The sequence below is a fragment of the Nilaparvata lugens genome, chromosome 4, assembly GCF_014356525.2.
Source record: "Nilaparvata lugens isolate BPH chromosome 4, ASM1435652v1, whole genome shotgun sequence".
In the NCBI taxonomy this organism is placed as follows: Eukaryota; Metazoa; Arthropoda; class Insecta; order Hemiptera; family Delphacidae; genus Nilaparvata; species Nilaparvata lugens.
In genome coordinates this window covers 37,533,686-37,553,946 of record NC_052507.1, presented here as the reverse complement: position 1 = coordinate 37,553,946, position 20,261 = coordinate 37,533,686, and the positions used below count along the sequence as shown (strand labels likewise).

The 20,261-nt window shown below is 36.2% G+C and overlaps 1 protein-coding gene across 1 annotated transcript in view; it reads right to left on the bottom strand.

Moving 5' to 3' along the window:
* Positions 1-5,033: 5,033 nt before the first annotated feature.
* Positions 5,034-20,261, bottom strand: part of LOC120351162 — a 48,017-nt gene continuing 32,789 nt past the window's right edge. The window contains exon 4 of the mRNA XM_039427427.1: positions 5,034-5,317. Within this exon, the coding sequence (XP_039283361.1) occupies positions 5,099-5,317 (219 nt within the window). The 3' untranslated portion in view covers positions 5,034-5,098. The remainder of the gene's footprint in view (positions 5,318-20,261) is intronic.

Below are 20,261 nucleotides of genomic sequence, written 5' to 3'. Positions count from 1 at the left end.
AGCAGCCCACACAGTTGTGATTTAGTTCTCGAATATTTCATATCATTATTATATTTTTATTGTGTTTCAGTATCACTTTTGATTAATTTTGATTTTATAAGGATAAAAACAGTCATCCCAGATGAATAATTGACGATTACTGTAAGGTGCTATTTATTGCTCAGGACGGGAATGAATGACTCACAGTAACTCAGGGAGGTTTCATTAAAGGATTGGCAAATCATAAAATAATCTCTCATCATCTGCAATACTTTGACAAAGGTCATTTTCACTTTTATCTTCTACATATGATTTTAATTGAAAATTGTGGAACTCCCCGAAAGGATGTAGAGGCCTTGATTCATTATGATTCGATTATTTAAGATTCTGAGCAATCAGATCCATTCATCATGAGTATAATATGGATCCACCTATTGGCGTAGCTGATAGTTCATTTTGTTCCATCTACAATCCAAATGAAATACATTGCAATTACTGTAATAGAATTCATAAGAATCACTCAGCACCCACTGTGATATATATATATATATCAATAATAACTAGTAAAAGAGAGAAACTTTCTCATAAATTGGTATCTTTCTATTGATATTTCTTTTTACTATTCCTTGATTCCTGTGAAAAACTCAAAGTTCATGGGAGATGAAGCTCGGTCACAACTCCTTTCTTCCTTTACTTAACTTCTCGTTTAAATTAAGTATTTTCTAAATATGCATGCGCTAATCATCCATTTCCCGATCTCCGTATTAGCTTTCCTGTCTTCATATTACAGATACGAACATTGAGGGTAGTCTTCAAATACCAAAAATCATACTCAAAAGAGACTTCGGATAAATAAGTTTTACACATACCTTCCAAAATATTATGAATTCACAAGTCGACCTTTCACGGATTGCAAAAGTGCTCTTCCTCTTCTATGAGCAGAATATGAATTATCCATGCATACCAGCAGGGTTGCTAGAATATATTCTTGAATTCCAAAGCAGAAAATGGCGGACGTCGGTAAGCCTTTCAAGTCTGGAGGACTTAGCCGATGCGATGCGTGTCTTCCGGAGCGCAGCGGTTGCGCCTTTGAAGTCCGTCGGTACTTAGTTGGCAAATGCTTCTAAGCGTTCAAATCATAATACGGATATTTTGTTCTCGTCCTCATAAAATGTTTATTTATGTACGGAAAATCACCTTTGGAATTTTCAAAATATGCTTAGAAGTTATATTTAATCTGTCTCTTATTTAGTGTGTATGCTTAGACGATACTTCTAATAGTAACAAATATTAATAATTCTTAATCAATTACTCCACTCGAATTGATTGTTTCAATTATTTGAATAGCCTACATAATTATATCATGTGCCTTGCACCGGGGAAAATTTTGTAATGTAAAATGCAATCTCCTTAATTATGTCCAGGGTACATGAAAAAAAAAATAGAATAATTATTACTATTTGGTCATAATCACGTGGATAATGATTATCATAGTTGAAAATTCTCAGCAAAAAAATTAATATGGTTGGTCTGGAACACGCAACTCGATTCATGAATGGCGCGTGCTACCAATCACGCTACGGATTCACTTGGAGAACGTTCTGTTCAGTTGGGTTTCTATTGTTGCTTGAATTTTGCATCACAAATCGAATAAAGTCATTAAACTAGAATCAATTGATCATCGGTAAATTCAGAATCTTGATGTAAAAGTGCAAGTTATACAGTTCATTAGCAATGCATCAACCATGTATTTCCTATCCCGTGTAATGAATTCTCTGATATCAGGCTGTACAAATAATCGACATTCATGTCAATTGATCTTATTTCACAATGAAAGAAACTTTAGTCACGAGAACGCAGTTTGAAATTCCAGATTTTTGTAATACAAATATAATTTCTGAATAACTAATCAAGAATTGAGAGGAATTCTTAGAGTTGAAGTGAAGCTTACAATTAGAATTGTTCAACCTTATACATACAGGTTGAATATGTTACCAAGACAATAGTGACCATGCTTTCTCAAAATTGAATCAAATATTAAAATTACAGTCATGTTCCATTCCTATTCTCGATCCATACTTAGCTCAATAATGATAATTTTAAATAGAATTGAACTTCACTCACAAATTACAGAGTAATTAAAATAAAATAATACATTAAAATTCAAATCATCTCATTTCTTGATGACCTCAATATCATCCAATCATCCTATTTCAGTAATAATATTGAAGGTCATGACAAAACAAGTTGAATGATGTTGATGACACTGGATCATAATAAACAACCTTGAATGGACGAATAATTTGCCAGCAAACCTTTTGAATTTAAATGCCAACTAGTGTACATTGGAACAGCTTACCCAACGCATATTGGATCTAGGACCTTTTTAATATTGACCAGAAGGGACATGCTCCACTTGTGTTAGGGGGTGATTTGTTACTCCAATTAAAAGAACCGTTCATTTATCCAGCTTTCGTTCATTCTAGCTGGTCCAAACTCGGAGCTCATCAGTTGATTCCGTTCACGTCCTAGTTATTCTCTTTTTTCCTCTTTCCCTGGCTTCCTTCATCTTCCTCTTTTTTTCTCTTTTTTCTCTCTTCTTTTTAATTGAAAAACTAACTCTGCCGAGTACATCTCTCCATCCCCGTCCAACGTACATGACATACTTCTTCCATTGTAAATTAGTCTCTCAAATTGTTGGTAGATTTTCGTTCATTAATGAATCTGTGTATTGCACAAAAGTGAAGAAGACCATGATATTCATTCACAACTACCTGCGAATCGCAAGTTCCACTTATAGTTATTTTCGATTATGAGAGATTATAAGAGTTTCTAATCAAATTAATTAATAAATCACTTCATACATATGAATCCATCATTCCGCAAAAAGCTAGTAGAGAATAAAACTGGAATCTAACATCGTCCAATTGAAAAAATAAGAACTGTGTGCTGCCCAATAGCATCCCATTACCGATAGATCATCTCTATTACGATTGAAACAATGCTATAGAGGATCGATTGAAAAGTGTATCTCTGATAAGAATAACCTATGAATTATTGGAGTAGGCCTACATGACTCAACAGATACAAGTTTCATCTCATATCGTGTCTCAGGAATATTATGTCTTCAACACAACTAAGTGTGTGAAGGAGTGTTTTTTAAAGAATCTCCTATAGGTGAGGTTTGGAGAGTTTGAGGTTTTCAGCTAGAAGTGATAAAAGTTGGATGTGAAGGAGAATCATTTATGAGTTATCTGTGGTTATTTGGTGTGTTTAATAAATGAAACTACTCCATATAATCAGAACCTTGAAATATTAATATTTATCAAGATTAGTGTCTGATTACGACACTAATTTTAAGTATCTTCCATAGCAATCTCCAGTATATTCATTCAATGTGGGTGAGTAATCAGCTTCTCTGAGAACATGAAAATATAAAACATTGTAAGAACTTGGATTGATTTGATTGATAGTTGAATTTGAAAGCCTATTGTTAGATTTTGGATCCAGGGCTAACCAATTCTTCCAAAAACCACCACCGTTCTTATCAAACAATGCCAAACGATTTTCAAATTCACTAGTCTGAATGACAAGCGGCTTTTCTGGTGATGAAATTCAATTCATACTCAGCATTGTTTGAATGGTGAGTGTTAGTGATCTTCATAACAAATGCTGCCAGTTTGAAATGAATCTAGCAAGCACTTCGCTTCTATCTGCTGAAGAGAAAAATCAATCGCTGCATTCAAACAACAGTGAGCTCAGCTCAACAGATTCTCAGTGGTCATCACTCAACCTCAAGCGCCTACTGCTTGACAGGCGAGCCGAGGCGAGCATCCGTTGAGCCCCTGATTGATTCTGTAGGCTGATTGAGCCTCTACATGCCCGTCACAGTGAGACGCATAGCGCTGATCACTCACACACCCACATTCTCTCACTCTCACTCACTTCATGCTGTTATTTTTCTGCATAATACATCAAAAACTGGAACACCTAAGTATATTGCAGAGGATTTTAAACATTTGAGTGATATCGGTCGGGGTAGTACACGGCATGGTTCCCATCTGCTGGCTGTCCCAACCCACAGGACAGTCATGTTCAATAAGTCCTTTACAAGTCCACAAGGATTGTGAACTTCATTGCCGGCTGAATTGAAGCGCATTGAGGGTCATCATCGGTTCGGCGCAGCTGTCTTCCGGTGGATCAGTGGTGGTGGGGGCGGCTGGGATTAGCGGGGGGTGCATCATTGGTCAGGCGCATGTGTTGGTGTGTGTGGTGTGTGTGTGTGTGAGCTTTCTTTTCATGCTTTCATACTTTTCATAGTTTTGATACATTCATCTATTCAGTCTCAAAATTAATTTCTTCAGAGTGATTCTGATAGAATCAAGTTCAACTTTAAAAGTAAACTCTAAAGACAGGTATAAAAAAATACTCTCTCTTTCTCTCTAAAAATTAATTTCATGGTAGAAGTATTTACTAATATTTCCTTATTCTCTCATCTTGCTTATAAGGTTTGTAGCCATATTGCTCTTTTTTGCTTCTCTGATCCTATCATTCCGTCATAAATGTTGTATTTATTTCCCAACAGTTCTTTGTTATTTTACATTTTAAGAATGCTCTACATTTAAGTTTATTCAACTATTCCACTTCTTATTATCATTATAATTACTCTTCACCTTTTTTCATTAAAAATACAGTTTTGTTCTATTATTTTATTCCACTGAGTATTGCTTGTTAAATTATAATTTTGTATTGTATTGGAGGATTAAGTGTAAGAGAGAGCTGACTGCGCCCTAACTTCGCCCTCCCAGGCAGTCATTCTATTCTATTCTATTCACTCCCACTCACTTCCACTCACTCACTCTTTAATTGTTTCTAGTCTCTCTCCGTAGAGTTTCTCTCTTTCTCAAGGCAGAGAGGACCTAGAGTCTCGAATTAGCCCTTGATAAAGGTAATTCAATTCTAATAAAGGTAATAGAAAAGGAAAAGAAATTAGAGGAAAAGGAATTATTCAATTCAATTCAATCCCAATTTAATTCCTCATCTTGATACTTGAATGTGGATAAGGCTAAGTGAAAATAATGCATACACTCAATTTAATTTCTGAATCTAGACAACAATATCAATATGTCTTCGTATTGTTTCTGCTTGACGTCTTCTTTTGAAATTGAGGTTTTTTTGGAGTGACAAACCCATAAAATCGGGCACAAGATATCAGCTCTCTTCTGTTATATTGATCAAGCTTGAGAAGTGAACCATCAAGTCTATACTCGCCATATGGAAGAGCAGGTACGTTGACGAAATCGTAGTTGACAACCCAATTTTTCATCTCACAAGTAAACTGTTGACAAATAGATCAGTTTAGTTATGACAAGATTAAGACAGAAATATATATATATATATATATATCTGTTTGATTGACAAAGGGGGCCCAGCTCCCGAAACTTTTCATTAAACGTAAGTTTTTAAGTGTTTTTACATATCCGTGTTGTGTGTATCCTGTTTCAATTCATATTTTAAATGAATGTGCTTATATATTTTATATATGTGCTTATATAGCACATAACAAAAGACACTTTAAAGTTTGTAATATGAATTAAAACAGGAGACACAAGATATAAATTGATTGAAAACACTTAAAACTTACATTAGAAATGGGGGAAATTTTCAGAGACTGAGTTTCCTTCCTCAACCGAGCAGACTGCAGTTTTGAATCCAACGGTCGACCACAGAGTACGCACGGAGACTCAATTGTAGCAGCAGAGACCACAGATTAAGCGGTGCAGACGGATGGAGAGAAAAAAGGTACAGATTCAGGGGACATTATGGGGTATTTAGGGGGCGGTTACAAACGGGATATTTAATATTTGAGTGAGTTATGAATAAGGAAAGGTGTAGCTTATGAATTGATAGGAGAGAGGGGATTCAAAATTAGAGAATGAAATTTATTTTTCATATTATTGAACATTTAATATATTATTTGATAGCTGTGAAATTTATTATGATATGATGAAATTTATTCCAATTTAATTAAACAGTTGGTAGCTATGATACTATTGCTGTCTGTTGAGACCAGGACTGGAAGCAGCTCCAAGCACCCAAATAAAAGCCAATTCTTTCGTCTTGACATCTATGGAGGGGGCTGTGGGAGGGAGGGTGGCAAGGACTTTGACTTTGAAGCATTGGTCAAAGTTCGTGTTGTGCTCAGAGCCATGGTAGGGATGGGTAGTGAAGTATTATTTTTAAAGGAATCCCTGTGATTGTTGATCCGGAGGTCTAGGGCAGTGGTGGTTTCACCTATGTAGAAGGCAGGACAGAAGTTGCAGGAAAGGAGGTACATGCAATTTTTAGAGATGCAATTACTGGATTGATGGATTTGGTGGGTGTAGTTGGTGATAGGACTGGTAAAGGAGATGGAAGAATCAGTGATAGGACAGGTTTTAGTTCGAGGGCGTTTGCAAGGTAGGGTACGAGGTGGAGTTGGGATTTCATCAGAGGTGAGTGATTTGTTCTTACTGAGAATTTTCTTGAGGTTGGGAGGTTGCTTATAAATGAGGGTGGGTGGTTGCTGGAAAAGTTGTTTGGTAGAGGGATTGGAGGAGACGACATGGAACAGATCTTTAAGGACAGGTTTGAGGTTTTCAATTCCAGGGAAGTAGGTGGTACAGAGCTTTGGAGTTTGTGGGATTTGGGATTTTTTGTGGTTGAATTAGTGCCAGTTTTGGAGTAGATTTGTTCCTGTAACAACCTTTCAGGATAGTTACATTTCAGGAGAGATTGGTGGAGCTTTTCAAGGTACTGGTCAAGATGGTGGGGATCACTGCAAATTTTTTGGCCTCGGATTGAGAGGGAACGTGCGAGGGATGTTTTGATGTGGTAGGGATGGCAACTCTCAAAGTGTAGGAACTGTTGTGTGTGGGTGGATTTGATGAAAGTATTAGTGGATAAGGAGTATTGGAGTAAAGTATTGGAGTTGGAAAGGATTACATTGACATCCGGGAAGTTGATGGAGGAATCAGAAATATTCCAGGTGGAGGAGACAGAGTAGTTGGAGTTGAGTTGATTGAGGAAGTTGGAGAGGGTATCATGTCCATGAGGCCATATGAGGAATATGTCGTCAATGAAACGGAGCCATATCAGGGGTGATAGGGTTTGTTTGGAAAGGAAATCTTGTTCAAGGAGGCCCATGGATAGGTTTGCATAGGATGGTGCCATCCTGGTGCCCATCGCTGTACCCTGGGTTTGAAGATAATGTTCATCTTCAAACCTGAAGGCATTGCTTGTGAGCACCAGTTTGGCAAGGTTCACTAGAAAGGAGGTTAAAGGGTGGTGGGTGTGAGTCGTGAGGAAAGGAAATGCTCACGGGATTTAAAGCCTTCAGAATGGGGGATGGAAGAGTAGAGGTAAGCTACATCAATAGTAACAAGAAGGAGTTGTTGGTCAGTTGGAAGGGTTGTGTTTCTCAGGATATCTATGAAGTGGAAGGAGTCTCTGATATGAGTGGGTAAGGAGGCAACAATGGGTTAGAGGTGGAAATCAACAAGGGCAGAGAATCGTTCAGTTGGGCTATTTATGCTTGAAGCAATGGGACAACCAGAATTGCCTTCTTTATGAATTTTTGGAAGAAGATAGAAGTGTGGTGTGTTGGGAGAGTCTGGCGGAATGATGTTGATGTCTGAGTCCGAGAGGCCTTCAGATGGACCGTATTGCATCAGAAATTTGAAGACTTTATTTTGGATTTGTGGAGCAGGGTCAGAAGGCAAGGGTTGATACTGTTCAGGATTGGTGAGTTGCCGGTTGGCTTCATTGATGTAATCTGTGGTGTTCATTAAGACTACAGTTGAGCTTTTGTCAGATTTGGTGATGAAAATACTGGAGTCAGAGCGAAGGTCTTTGATGGATTTGAACTTTTGGGGTGTGAGGTTGATGGTTGGAGTGAGGGATTCAATGAATTTTTTAGAACTAACTTTGTTTAGGAGTAAATTGCAGAAAATTTCAACAGGGTGGTTGACTGGGAGAGACTTGGGTTCACGATTGAATTTTGGGGCAAACTTTTTGATGATTTGGTCAGAAGTAGTCGAGGGGGGAGGGCAAGAAGGATCAGAATTGCTGTTGCCACTGAAGTATACTTGCCACCTGAGATATCTAGTGACGTAAACAGTATCAGAGAGAAGGCTTATGGCATTAAGTTTTGGAGTTAGGGCAAAAGAGAGACCCTTGTTGAGGACTGATTGATATGTAGGTGAAAGGCTTCTTGAGGATAGGTGGAGGACAGTGGGATTTTCAACGTTTCCTTGATGGATTGAAGCAGATGTAGATTGTTGGGGCAAACGTTTGGGTGAGGAGGGCGGAATATGGCAGGGTGGAGGTAGGTTCAAGAGTGAGGAAAGGCTGGGTTTGTCACTGATGAGGGTGGGTTGGCAATGTTGGAATGATGCATTTGAAGAAGCAGGCTATTTTGGAAGTGGGATTTGTACAGGGAAGAAAGTTTTTCAAGGTGAGAGTTTCTGTTTTTCTCTAGAGCACAATCTGATTTTTGAGGATTCCATCACAAACATTGGATAGGGAAGGATCATTGTGAAGATTAATCAGTTTGCCAAAAGACATAAGTTGACCGAGATGGGAGTTGTCAGATAGAGTGTACTGTTCATGAAAAATTTCAAGAAACTGGAGTGAAATCTGATGTTGGAATTGGAACAAAGGTGGGTGGAATTGGGGAGAAAGACCAGATAGTGGGAGTTGTATTGATAAACCATTTGGAGGTATTTGAAGAAGTTTGCTGGTGGAGAGGAATTGGAAATGGTCAGTCAATAATATTGGGCTATAATATTATTTTTCTAAATCAAAATTATTTCATTGGTTCTTCAATACAATAACAATGAAAAAAAAACAAAACTTCCAGTAAAAATATGAGAAACCAATCACCTGCAAAGAAAATCCTTTGTGCAGGTGAGAGTTGCTAAAACAATTCAATATGAGTCATTGATAAATTACAAGAGATTGAATAAGAAATTTATATAATCTAATCATAATGGAAGATGATGAATAAGTGGAATAAGGTTGAAGGAAAGAGGAGAGAAAAAATGAAAGAAGAAAGAGAGGAAAAAGAGAGATGGCAAACATAATATTGAAACAAGGATAAGAGTCACTCAAAAAGTATGTCTTAGATTTTACTGGTAATTGTCAATTCAATAGTTCTTCTTTTAAGCAAATATTGGGGGACCGAGCTTCGCTCTAGAGTTTAAAAGCATAGAAAATGTATAATGAAAGATTGAATTTATAGTTTATATTTATTCATTTATTTTCTCAGTCGTACAATTATGTTCACAGTTATATGAGGAGGCACAACAGGCTTTTGCCGAAAACTGTCCCTTTCCGAATTCATACTACAGTCCAAATCAGAATCCAAGTTAAGCTACTATCACTCATCGAAATAAAAAAATTATTCACACTTCAAAAAACAAACACATCATAAATTACAAATAGATATACTATGAATTCGATTTAGAATGATATACTATGTTTGCTAAAATATTTCTCATTTTAATATGTACTATTCTACACTAACAGCATTTTGTTAGTATTTTGGACTTTATGAAGTAAACATGTTCTCTAAAAAAAGAAATGAACGAAAATAAGTTTTTGCTGAATTTTTCTTCTCGTGAGATCAGCTGAATGATCCCACACATGCACTTGTTCACTCAATTCCATTATGGTATCGACAGACGACAAAATTTCCAGCTGTTATCCAAGGACGTATCTATCCTTTTAATGTCCTTCAGCGAGTTATCCCAGGGTTGAGACCTAGTGCAATCGAATTTTCATATCATAAACTTCCTTTGTTCCAAATTTCGTGAGAATCATTAAAGCCGTTTCCAAGATCCGGTCACATACACACATACATATATATATATATATATATATATAATATATATATATATATATATACATAAAGACATATGAACAGAAATTGCTCGTTTAATAGTATAGGATGAAAACAAATTCCAATTAATATGCTCCGTAAGGTAATCTGGAATTCTAATTAGTAATTTATTAGCTAGGTAAAAGTATTGTCTCCGGCAAACATTAGGATCCATTCTTATTTTTTTCAAACCTATTTCTGGAAGGCCATAAATTGAGGTTTGATTCATGGAATAGAATGGTATCTTTATTATTTCTAATGAAAATTAAGAGGTTTTCAATAAAGTATATAATTGACGGACTGTTAACACTTCAAACTCGTTGAATAAAAAATCTGGTGTGGCGCACTCACACAACATTCCTTGCCGTTATGGAAATTGATCACCTGACGCTAGTGCTCCAGTGCATCTCAAGTCTACTATTCAAAAATTTAATCCAGCTGGTGACAGGGCAAAAACGCTGAAGACACACGAGGTGTGCTATCTCTTCATAGTGGATCATTTAATAGAATCAAAAGTTGCCAACAGTTCACAATTGGATAATCACATTTTCTCGAATTACGAGCTTATTTTTAATTTTAGGTGAAAATGTTACTGAACATTAGTTGTAGAGATTCTCATGCTGAAATTTTTACAGATATGGGACTTGTGGCAGTTGATAGAGCTTATCGATGACTATTCCAGGTATAACTTTAATCAAAATCGTTGGAGCCGTTTTCAAGAAAATCGCGAAAACCCTGTTTTTGACAGCATTTTCGCTTTTATTATAAGGGCCTTACGTTCCAAATTTTAAGTCATTCCGTTAATTGGGAAATGAGATATCGTGTACACAGACGCACATACACTCATAAGGTGCGTACAGACTTTCGCTCTGCTCCGCAACCGAATGTTACTCCAGCAGAGCGATTGATGATCGACCGGCGAGCAACAGTGGTTCGACCGGGGAACGCGAGAAGATCTAACATCTTCCGTAACGTTCATGATGGGTGCGTGGGCGGAGCGAATGTAGTTCGATGGTGGTACGAGGGCGGTACGAGGGCGGTACGAGGGAGGAGTGTGCTCGGTGCGGGTTGGAAGCGCGAATATGTGTACGCAGCTTAACACACACACACACACACACACACCACACACACACACACACACACACACACACACACACACACACACACACATACAGACCAATACCCAAAAACCTCTTTTTTGGACTCAGGGGACCTTGAAACGTATAGAAATTTAGAAATTGGGGTACTTTAATTTTTTTCGGAAAGCAATACTTTCCTTACCTATGGTAATAGGGCAAGGAAAGTAATAATTAGTTGGATGAAGATGAGGTTCACCTAAAATAGTTTAAATAAGGTGTTTTTGGATAATATATTTTTTTTAATGTATATCCCCACAAGCCGGAATGCCATACTGCAATACAGATTGACCATATGAGTAGTAGATTAGCTTTGTTATTCTTAGATTATTTGGTTGTTTGATTTGATGAAATTTGTAAATAAGAAATCTCAGTTTTTTACTTTTTTACACATGTTGTCAATATGACTTTTCCACCTTAGATAAGGATCTATTGTTAACATTATCTTTTTTTCATTTTTGGACAGGAACATATTTAAGCTATCATTATCGCAAATTAGTAGATGGATTTCTAAATTCTAAGAAAATCGAGATTTTTTTCCTAAATTCTAAGAAAAATTGGAGATTGCAAAATTCTAAATTCTAAATGCTGTCTAAAAGTGTCAAATAACGTTACTAAACATAACAGGATTGGGGCATATGCTTCACTGCACAAGGGTCGAAAATGTGCTAAATCTACCTGCCCAAGGGTCTCACAGTGTTGTATTGTTCTCGCTTGACCGTCCCATGCCCCAATTGAGATAGGTTTCACCTAAAAGAGGAAATGGTTTTGAGACAAGAAGTACTAAGGGTGTTCATATCGGGGGCAGAACTAATTTCTAAGGAATTTAGGTTTTGGAATATTTCATCTTCGTCTGTATTGTGTAGATAGAAAGAGTTATTTGATGTAATTGTAAAAAAGAGTCAAAATGGATATGTTGTCTCTCAGGGCTAATTTTATTAATTCATTTGCATACAATTGCCCCATGTGGGCAAAATGATGCTTTAAACTTCCCGAATCTATATTAAGCATACCTGTTTTACGTTTAGTATTCAATAAATCAATGATTATTGTTAAACAAAAATCCAAATTGAATGCTGTAGATCACCCCGAAGACTTCTGCTAATTATTAATATTCATTAATTCATTAGCATTTGAATAAAATTCAATTTCTCAGTAATTTCTATCTGTTAATAAATCATCTATGCATTCCCATGTTTTATTCGAATTTTCTCATTTTCCTCTACTAGTCCGGGCGCAAATGTCATTCCGTGGTCATTTTTGAGTAACAGCCGTGGAAGATGTCTCAATTCCTTCTTTAGGTCTACCATAATAAGGATCGTGATGATGAGACGTCGAAATCACAGGCAAACACCTCAGAAACAAGATGGCCGCCAAAATTTCCAGGGTTTTGCTATATAGCTTGTATTTCAATAACCGTTCAAGATATTCCACCGTTTTTGAGACGAAAATATATTTAAAATCTTCCTCTACAATTTTTGTTCCATAAAATTTTCCTCTTAAACGCATATTTTTTCAGTTATAACGTTAAAAAGCCCAAAATTTTTTTTCCCAAATTTGTTCAAACTTCATTCCATTATAAGTTTTTTCGTGCAAGAGATACAGAGAAATTTGAAATCAATAAAATTTAAAGCGATTTTTCAACTTTGGAACGATATATCTTCATGCGCTGTACGTCGGAGAATGAGTTCTCCAGCGCCCTCCAAAGAAACCCCTGCATGACTTCTGGTGCGTTTTTCCATACGCATGAGGTAACAAGCTAGAACTATAAAATCAATTTTTTTATGACTACTTCAAGATAGAGACTTGCAAAAGATCTCAATCTCTTCGTTACAACAAGACGAATAAGAATATTGATGATGGAAACAACGAAAGTATTCGACATCATTAAAAAATACAAGATGGCGGTCATGAATGAAAGAAATTTTTATATAGCTTGTTATTCAGTTATTGTGAGAGGTATCGGATTGCTTTTACCACCAAAGTATTAGGAATTAACAAAACCATTATGTTCGAGAGAATCATCTCATTTCGTCCACTCTTTACATTATTTATTCAACTTCAAAAACATGAAACATGCATTTTTCAGGGGACAATATTTCACTTTTCACTCTGTATATGTATTGGCAGTAGACAAATACTAGTACTAATGAAACAGTGTTGTAGAATATTTCCAAAGCTTCAAAATGACATCTGGTTAGAGGCTGTAAGTCCTTATTTTACAGCGTCATCGGAAAAAGAGTAAAAAGTACTGATTGCAGCGGAAAACACGTTTTTTCCCACGAAATGCCAATCCCAACATTTAGAAAACCGTGTATATCATGACTCCTTGAAGGTAAAGACTTGGGAATGTTATCAATCTCTTTATAATGATGTGTAGGAAGAGATTATCCATGATGGCAATCTCAAAAATGTTTGTCATCATGAAAAAAACAAGATGGCGGCAAACAAGATACTAGTCCGGGCGCAAATGTCATTCCGTGGTCATTTTTGAGTAACAACCGTGGAAGATGTCTCAATTTCTTCTTTAGGTCTACCATGATAAGGATCGTGATGATGAGAAGTCGAAATCACAGGCAAACACCTCAGAAACAAGATGGCCGCCAAAATTTCCAGCTATATCGCTTGTATTTCAATAACCGTTCAAGATATTCCACCGTTTTTTTAGACGAAAATATTTTTAAAATCTTCCTCTACAATTTTTGTTCTATAAAATTTTCCTCTTAAACGCATCTTTTTTCAGTTATAACCTTAAAAAGCCCAAAAAATGTTTTTCCCAAATTTGTTCAAACTTCATTCCATTATAAGTTTTTTTGTGCAAGATATACAGAGAAATTTGAAATCTATAGAATTTAGAGCGTTTTTTCAACTACGGAACGATATATCTTCATGCGCTGTACGTCAAAGAATGAGTTCTCCTGCTTCTTAAAATTCTATTCTACATTTTAAGATCAAGTAATGGTTTTTATAATAAGGGGTTACCGAGATACATAGCTTTGATAAAAAAATTGTTCATTTTTTGTGTATTGGAATATGGGCTTAAGTACACTCAACAATAAATTTCCAATTTTTCGACCGAATGTGACTTATGATGCATGATTTTGAACCGCCTTGACGAGCCGAGAATAGTGAAGTGTAGTACGATTAAATCTGAGCATTGTGTCAAAAGTTAAAAGTGTTTAAAATTTTGATCCTTGAGGTGTCCTTAACGCCTTTCCACTAGGAAATACTGGAATGGAATCTAACGGGTGATTCTCATAGAACGTGATCTCATAAGCTTATGTCTATGTGCGAAATATCAATGTGAGGACAATGTAGTTGGTGATGGAGGTTGAAGCTGAAAATTAGGTGTTTTTCACGATACAAGGAGCATTGTTGTCAGGTGTACATGGAAATCTATATGAGATAAGCGCTATACCTGATCTCGGATTGTAGAGCACAAAAATTCTCTCAGAGGGATTTTGAATCATACATCTGAATGGTAGCAATCGGAAGATATTGTTGATCAAAACCTTGAATTCATCAAAATCTTTTTTTTCTTCAAATTTCACTAATTTTTGAAAAATCATAACTCAGTACTCATCAGAGATAGAGGGTTCCGAATGATCTCATTTTATTCAGAATTTCAAAGGCAAGAAAAAATGTCTCTGTCCGATTACGAGATTTGGCAGAAATAGCTGAAAACTGGAAAATGAGTCGGAAATACGAGGCTTTTGAGCTTACTTATAGAAACGTGACGAAAAAATTGGTTGATACTGGCTATAAGTGGCATTCATACAAAAATAAACATTCTCGACCCATCAGTGTGATGGTAAAGAAACTACATCATCCATGTAGTCCAGATACCATACTTGATGATTTGAAGAATCAAGGCTATAAAGTCCTGGAAGTGGTGAATAAACTCAAATGGAATACTAAGGAACCATTGGACATGTTCCTGGTATCCTTTAGCTGCGAGGAAGATATCAAAAAAATATTTGAATTGAAAACGGTTCTAGGATGTAAGGTGGAAATTGAAAATATAAGGAAGACAAAGCTGATAACCCAATGCAAGCGTTGCCAGGCTTACGGTCACACCCAACGTTAATGTAACATGGAACCAAGATGCGTGAAATGTGGATCAAGGCATCTAAGTAGGGACTGCCAAAAATCCAATGATGTCCCACCAAAATGTGTCCATTGCGGAGAAGCTCACCCTGCAAGTTACAGAGGGTGTACTGTAGCTATTGCAGAAAATCAGAAATGCGGCTCAAAAAAGGAAGACAAACACTCCCAAGAGCTCAATCAGTCAAAATCCAACTACAGAACTTGGAGATAAATATACTAAGCAGGTAGAAATTCGTGTGCCTACTCTGAGTAGAAGAACATTTGCACAGACTGTGGTAGGAAACAAAGGCTCTAATTCGAATAGCTGTCAGTTCGATAATATGGAGGGAGATATTAATCAGGTGCTGAAGCTCATTTTACATAAGTTGGACAAGCAAGAAAAAAGTATCTTCTATCTTCAAAGCCGTTTTGAGAAGTTGGATAAAAATTGTTCTTCTGAATTGTAATGCTGAATATACTTAGAATAGTTGAATGGAATGCTAATGGACTCCTTACTCGGCAACAAGAATTAGAAGCAGTTTTAAATTTAGAAAAGATAGATATTTAATTAGTTTCAGAAACTCATTTCACTAAACAATCTTACATTAGAATCAGAGGATATAAGACTTATCATGCTATACATCCCAGTAATTTGGCGTGAGGTGGAAGTGCTGTTATCATCAAGGATAGTATTCAACATCATGAAGAAATTAAATATGAGTCAAAAAGAGTGCAATTAACTAGTGTAGCTGTTCAAACAAGAACTTATAAGTTAGTTGTGGCTGCTATCTACTGCCCACCCAGACATTCCATACGAAAAGGAGAATACATAGCTTTATTTGAGATATTTGGTACAAAATTCATTCTTGGAGGTGATTTTAATACAAAACACGTTTTTTGGGGGTCACGTTTAACAACCACGAATGTCAGAGAGCTCTATAAGGCTATTATGGAGTACAGTTGTGAGGCCATTTCTTCCGGAAAACCAACCTACTGGCCCTCAGATATGCAAAGAATTCCAGACATGATAGATTTCTTCTTAATTAAAAATGTGAGTTTCAACTACTTGAGTATTGAGGAAAGTTTCGACCTTGATCCTGACCATTCTCCAATTCTTCTACAGCTGAGTGAAACTATAAGACAAAAACAAAATGAATGGCCAGGGATTGTTAATACCCATACAGACTGGGAAGGATTTCAACAGATGCTGGAAGAAAAAATAATCCAAGTGTACCATTGAGAAGCATGGAACAGCTTGATGGAGAACTGGAAAAATTTGTCATTGACGTGCAACAGGCAGTCTGGTGGAATACCTCACAACTAAGAAGAAGAAGGAACTGTAGGAAATAGCTACCCAACAGAAGTGAGGGAAATGATAGCTGAAAAAAGGAGAGCTAGGAAAAAATGGCAGCAAACAAGAACTTCACAAGATAAAAGGCAACTTAATAATTTAACTCAACAGCTCAGAAGAGAAATCCAACAAATCAAGAATGAATCAATCAATCATTATCTCAGAAATCTAACAGGAGATGAAAGCACCGACTACTCTCTCTGGAAGGCAGCCAGGAAATTGAAAAGACCCATTCAGCATGCACCACCAATTAGGAAACAGGATGGCTCATGGGCTAGAAGCAATACAGAAAAAGTTCAAGCATTTGCTGATCATCTGGTAAACACATTTCAACCACACAATCATGATGAGCTAGAAATTGAAAAGGATTTTATTCAGGAGAGCGAAGAGTTTAGACATGTAACACTGGATGAAGTAGAGAAAGAAATAAAAAAGTTAAGAAATAAAAACATTCAACAATTAATTGATCAGGTACACAGAATTGTAAATATAATAGAAAGGTCGTTGGAAGAGAGAAAAGTTTGTTCTGCAGCATTTCTGGATGTGAGTCAAGCTTTTGATAGAGTCTGGCATGAAGGACTAATCAATAAGTTGAAAAAGTTACTTCCAAAGCAATTCACAGACATCTTACATTCATATTTAACTGGACGATACTTCAGAGTGAACAATGAATATGCTTATTCTGGACTGGGAGGAATAAAAGCAGGAGTGCCAAAAGGGAGTGTTTTGGGGCCGATTCTCTATCTTCTGTTTACAAGTGATCTACCATGTCTCGAGAATAATACAATAGCAACATTTGTCGACGACAGCAATATTAGCTATAGATGACAAGATTGAAAGTGCCACAGCAAAACTTCAAAGATCTCTCGGAAAAATTGGCGACTGGACAACAAAATGGAAAATTTAACTCAATGAAGCAAAATCAGTTCATATCAATTTCACCAACAAGAGGGCTCAACCCATACCAATAACCATAAACAATCAAAAAGTACCATTTGCCAATGATGTCAGGTACCTAGGTATGACTTTAGATGCAAAGCTTCGCTGGAAGGTCCATGTTAAGAAGAGAGAAGAGCTGGGGATAAAATACAAAAAGTTGCTCATTAGTCCCTAGACTAGATAGCAATCTATCGTTGAATAAAAAAAAAATTCCACTCATTTCTGAAAAATAATAACTCAGTACTTATTGGAGATGGAGAGTTCCGAATGATCTCATTTTATTCCATATTTTATAATCTAGAAGAAAGGCAACAGCATATTTTTCTGTCCGATTACGAGATTTGGCAGAAATAGCTGAAAACTGGAAAATGAGCCGAAAATACGAGGTTTTTGGGCCACTCTGTATCTAGCACAAGGAAATTTTGCATGAAGAAATTGGTTCTGGACTTCTCTTATGAACCCAAATAATATATTAGAAAATCAGAACTACAATATAAATTGCATGCACCAATGTATATAGTATGACTGGACTAGTACTTTTTTCTCTTTTTCCAATGACGCTCCAGCCATAGAAGGTGGACTTTTAGCCTTCAACTGGATGTCATTTTGAAGATTTTATAATATTCTACAACATTGTGCCAATAATATTTGGTTTCTGATCACTCTATATACATTCACAGGGTGAAAAATAGAATGTTGTCCCCCGAAAAATCGAATTTCAAGAGTATGAAGTTATATTCACCATAGTAAAAGTTGGTTGATATTGTGGTTGATAAAAGTTAGTTGAGAAGTTGATATTGTGGTTATTATCCATATTGAATGAAAAAGACTAAGAAATTGTCAAAAAACCACTGATTTATTGATAATTAGAGAGACCGGTTTCAGTTATTACACCATTGTCAATCTCTGATAAACTAAAACTAAATACAAGAGCAGCAGAATTTATACTAGTAGGCGAGTACTGCTATTGGTCGAGGGCATGAACGCCTGTCATTGGCCTAGCTAGACAGTCTCCTCCCACTCAACGGTGTGACAAAATGGCGGCTTAAGCGACAGAATCGCCATGATAATAAAATTTACTTTCGGTACAAAATAAGAACCAAGAAAACAAGTGTGAAAGATAATAAAACAAATATGTAAATGGAAAAACTATTGGCTAATGTATGCTTACAATTTCATGATAAAACTGAATTCGTAGTGTTGTATTGGTTGAAATGAATCTGGTCATTTAAACTATACTGGGAATTTTCCTTAATTACTCTTGTTATTTCTAAAGCCTCTAGAATATTCAAAGATCTGCCTTTGTTATTAACACGCAGAAATTCAACATTCTCCTTAACTGTGAACTTTTGATTATTTGTTATCAAATGTTCTGCAAAGTAAGATTCCCCATTTTGTTTATTCCAATCTCTGATTGTCGAAAAATGGAAAATGTTTTGTTGAGTGTAGTTCAGTCCATATTCCAATACCCAAAAAATGGTCCATTTCTATATTCAAAGGTATGAATCTCGGTAACCCCTGTAACAATGTTCATTGTTCCAATGAAGAATGATGAGGATTATGCAAATTATCATGAGAAGTCAGCCTGTTATAAAAATGTATTTTGCTGCTTTGATTTTCTGTGTTGTGTAGTGTCGAAGTTGTTGGTGTGTGCGTAGAAATATGGTACTGGGAAAATCAACGATTTTCCTGGAGCATCAGCCTGGTTCATGACCTTATAAGGCAAGGAATTTGTGTCCGATTGATTATCAATCATGCCTTTTTTGGTTAGGAATTTGGAAAATAGCTGTCACTTGGTGGGAGAATTTATCTTGAATTATAGTTGTACCATCTCATTCTATTGGTGGAAATTCTGATGAATATTTTCAAGAAAATAGTAACTGCCAATCACAGTTAACGTTGGTTAGGTTCCTATCTAGTGAGGCCGATCGACAAGACAAGTGTACCGTGGGCTTCATTCAGCGTCTGTCCATTGCTGCTAGCAGAACTGAATAATGTAGTCTCAGTATTTTGTGTTAATCATGGCTCTTATGCCAACTTTAGGCTTGTTAGTATTTGGCTCTGGAACCATCTGTTCCAATAGCATGTTTTAGTTTTTTCCGCCTCAGTAAATGCTTTGATCAAGAAGAGAGGATATCAAATTTGTCACTTCATGATGGAGATTTTCCTCCAATTACCACTACAAAGGTACGTCATAGATTTATAATATAATTAAGGAAATTAGTATGGATGAAAGCTTCCATCAAAGTATTAAATTTATTGTGATAGATACATTAAGTGTAAATGTATCGTCATAGATTTATTTAGTATATTTATTGGAAGATGGTAATGGTAATTCTAACTGATGAGTGATGGAAGAAAATGAAGGGTACATGCTCTTGTAGAAATGTAGAGTACCTATAAGTAGGGATCAAGATATTTTGTTTGATATTATTCCCGATGAGGAAGCTATTAACCTAAATTCAAATGGCTGTATTTCCTGATGTTTGTAGTACTTTGTTATGGATCATATCAGTAATTATTTCAGTATTGTATTTTGGTAATTTTGATTAGGAAGAAGACACCTATCATATAATTTAAAGAGACTGAACAAACTAACAACAATACTCGAAAGATATTTAGGAAGAACCTAGATAATGTTGATTTTTATAATATAACTGAAGTTAAGTTAATTTGTATTATCCTAGTTTATTTTTTATTCTAACAGCGGTCAATGTACGGGTCCATCAATGTATGGGTCCATCAATGTACGGGTCCATGAATGTCTCGTGAACGTGTCTTGGAACCGCTGAGATGCCTTTGAACTGATGGCGGTCCTAGAAGCCAAGCCTTCTCGGGGTTTGCAGTCTCC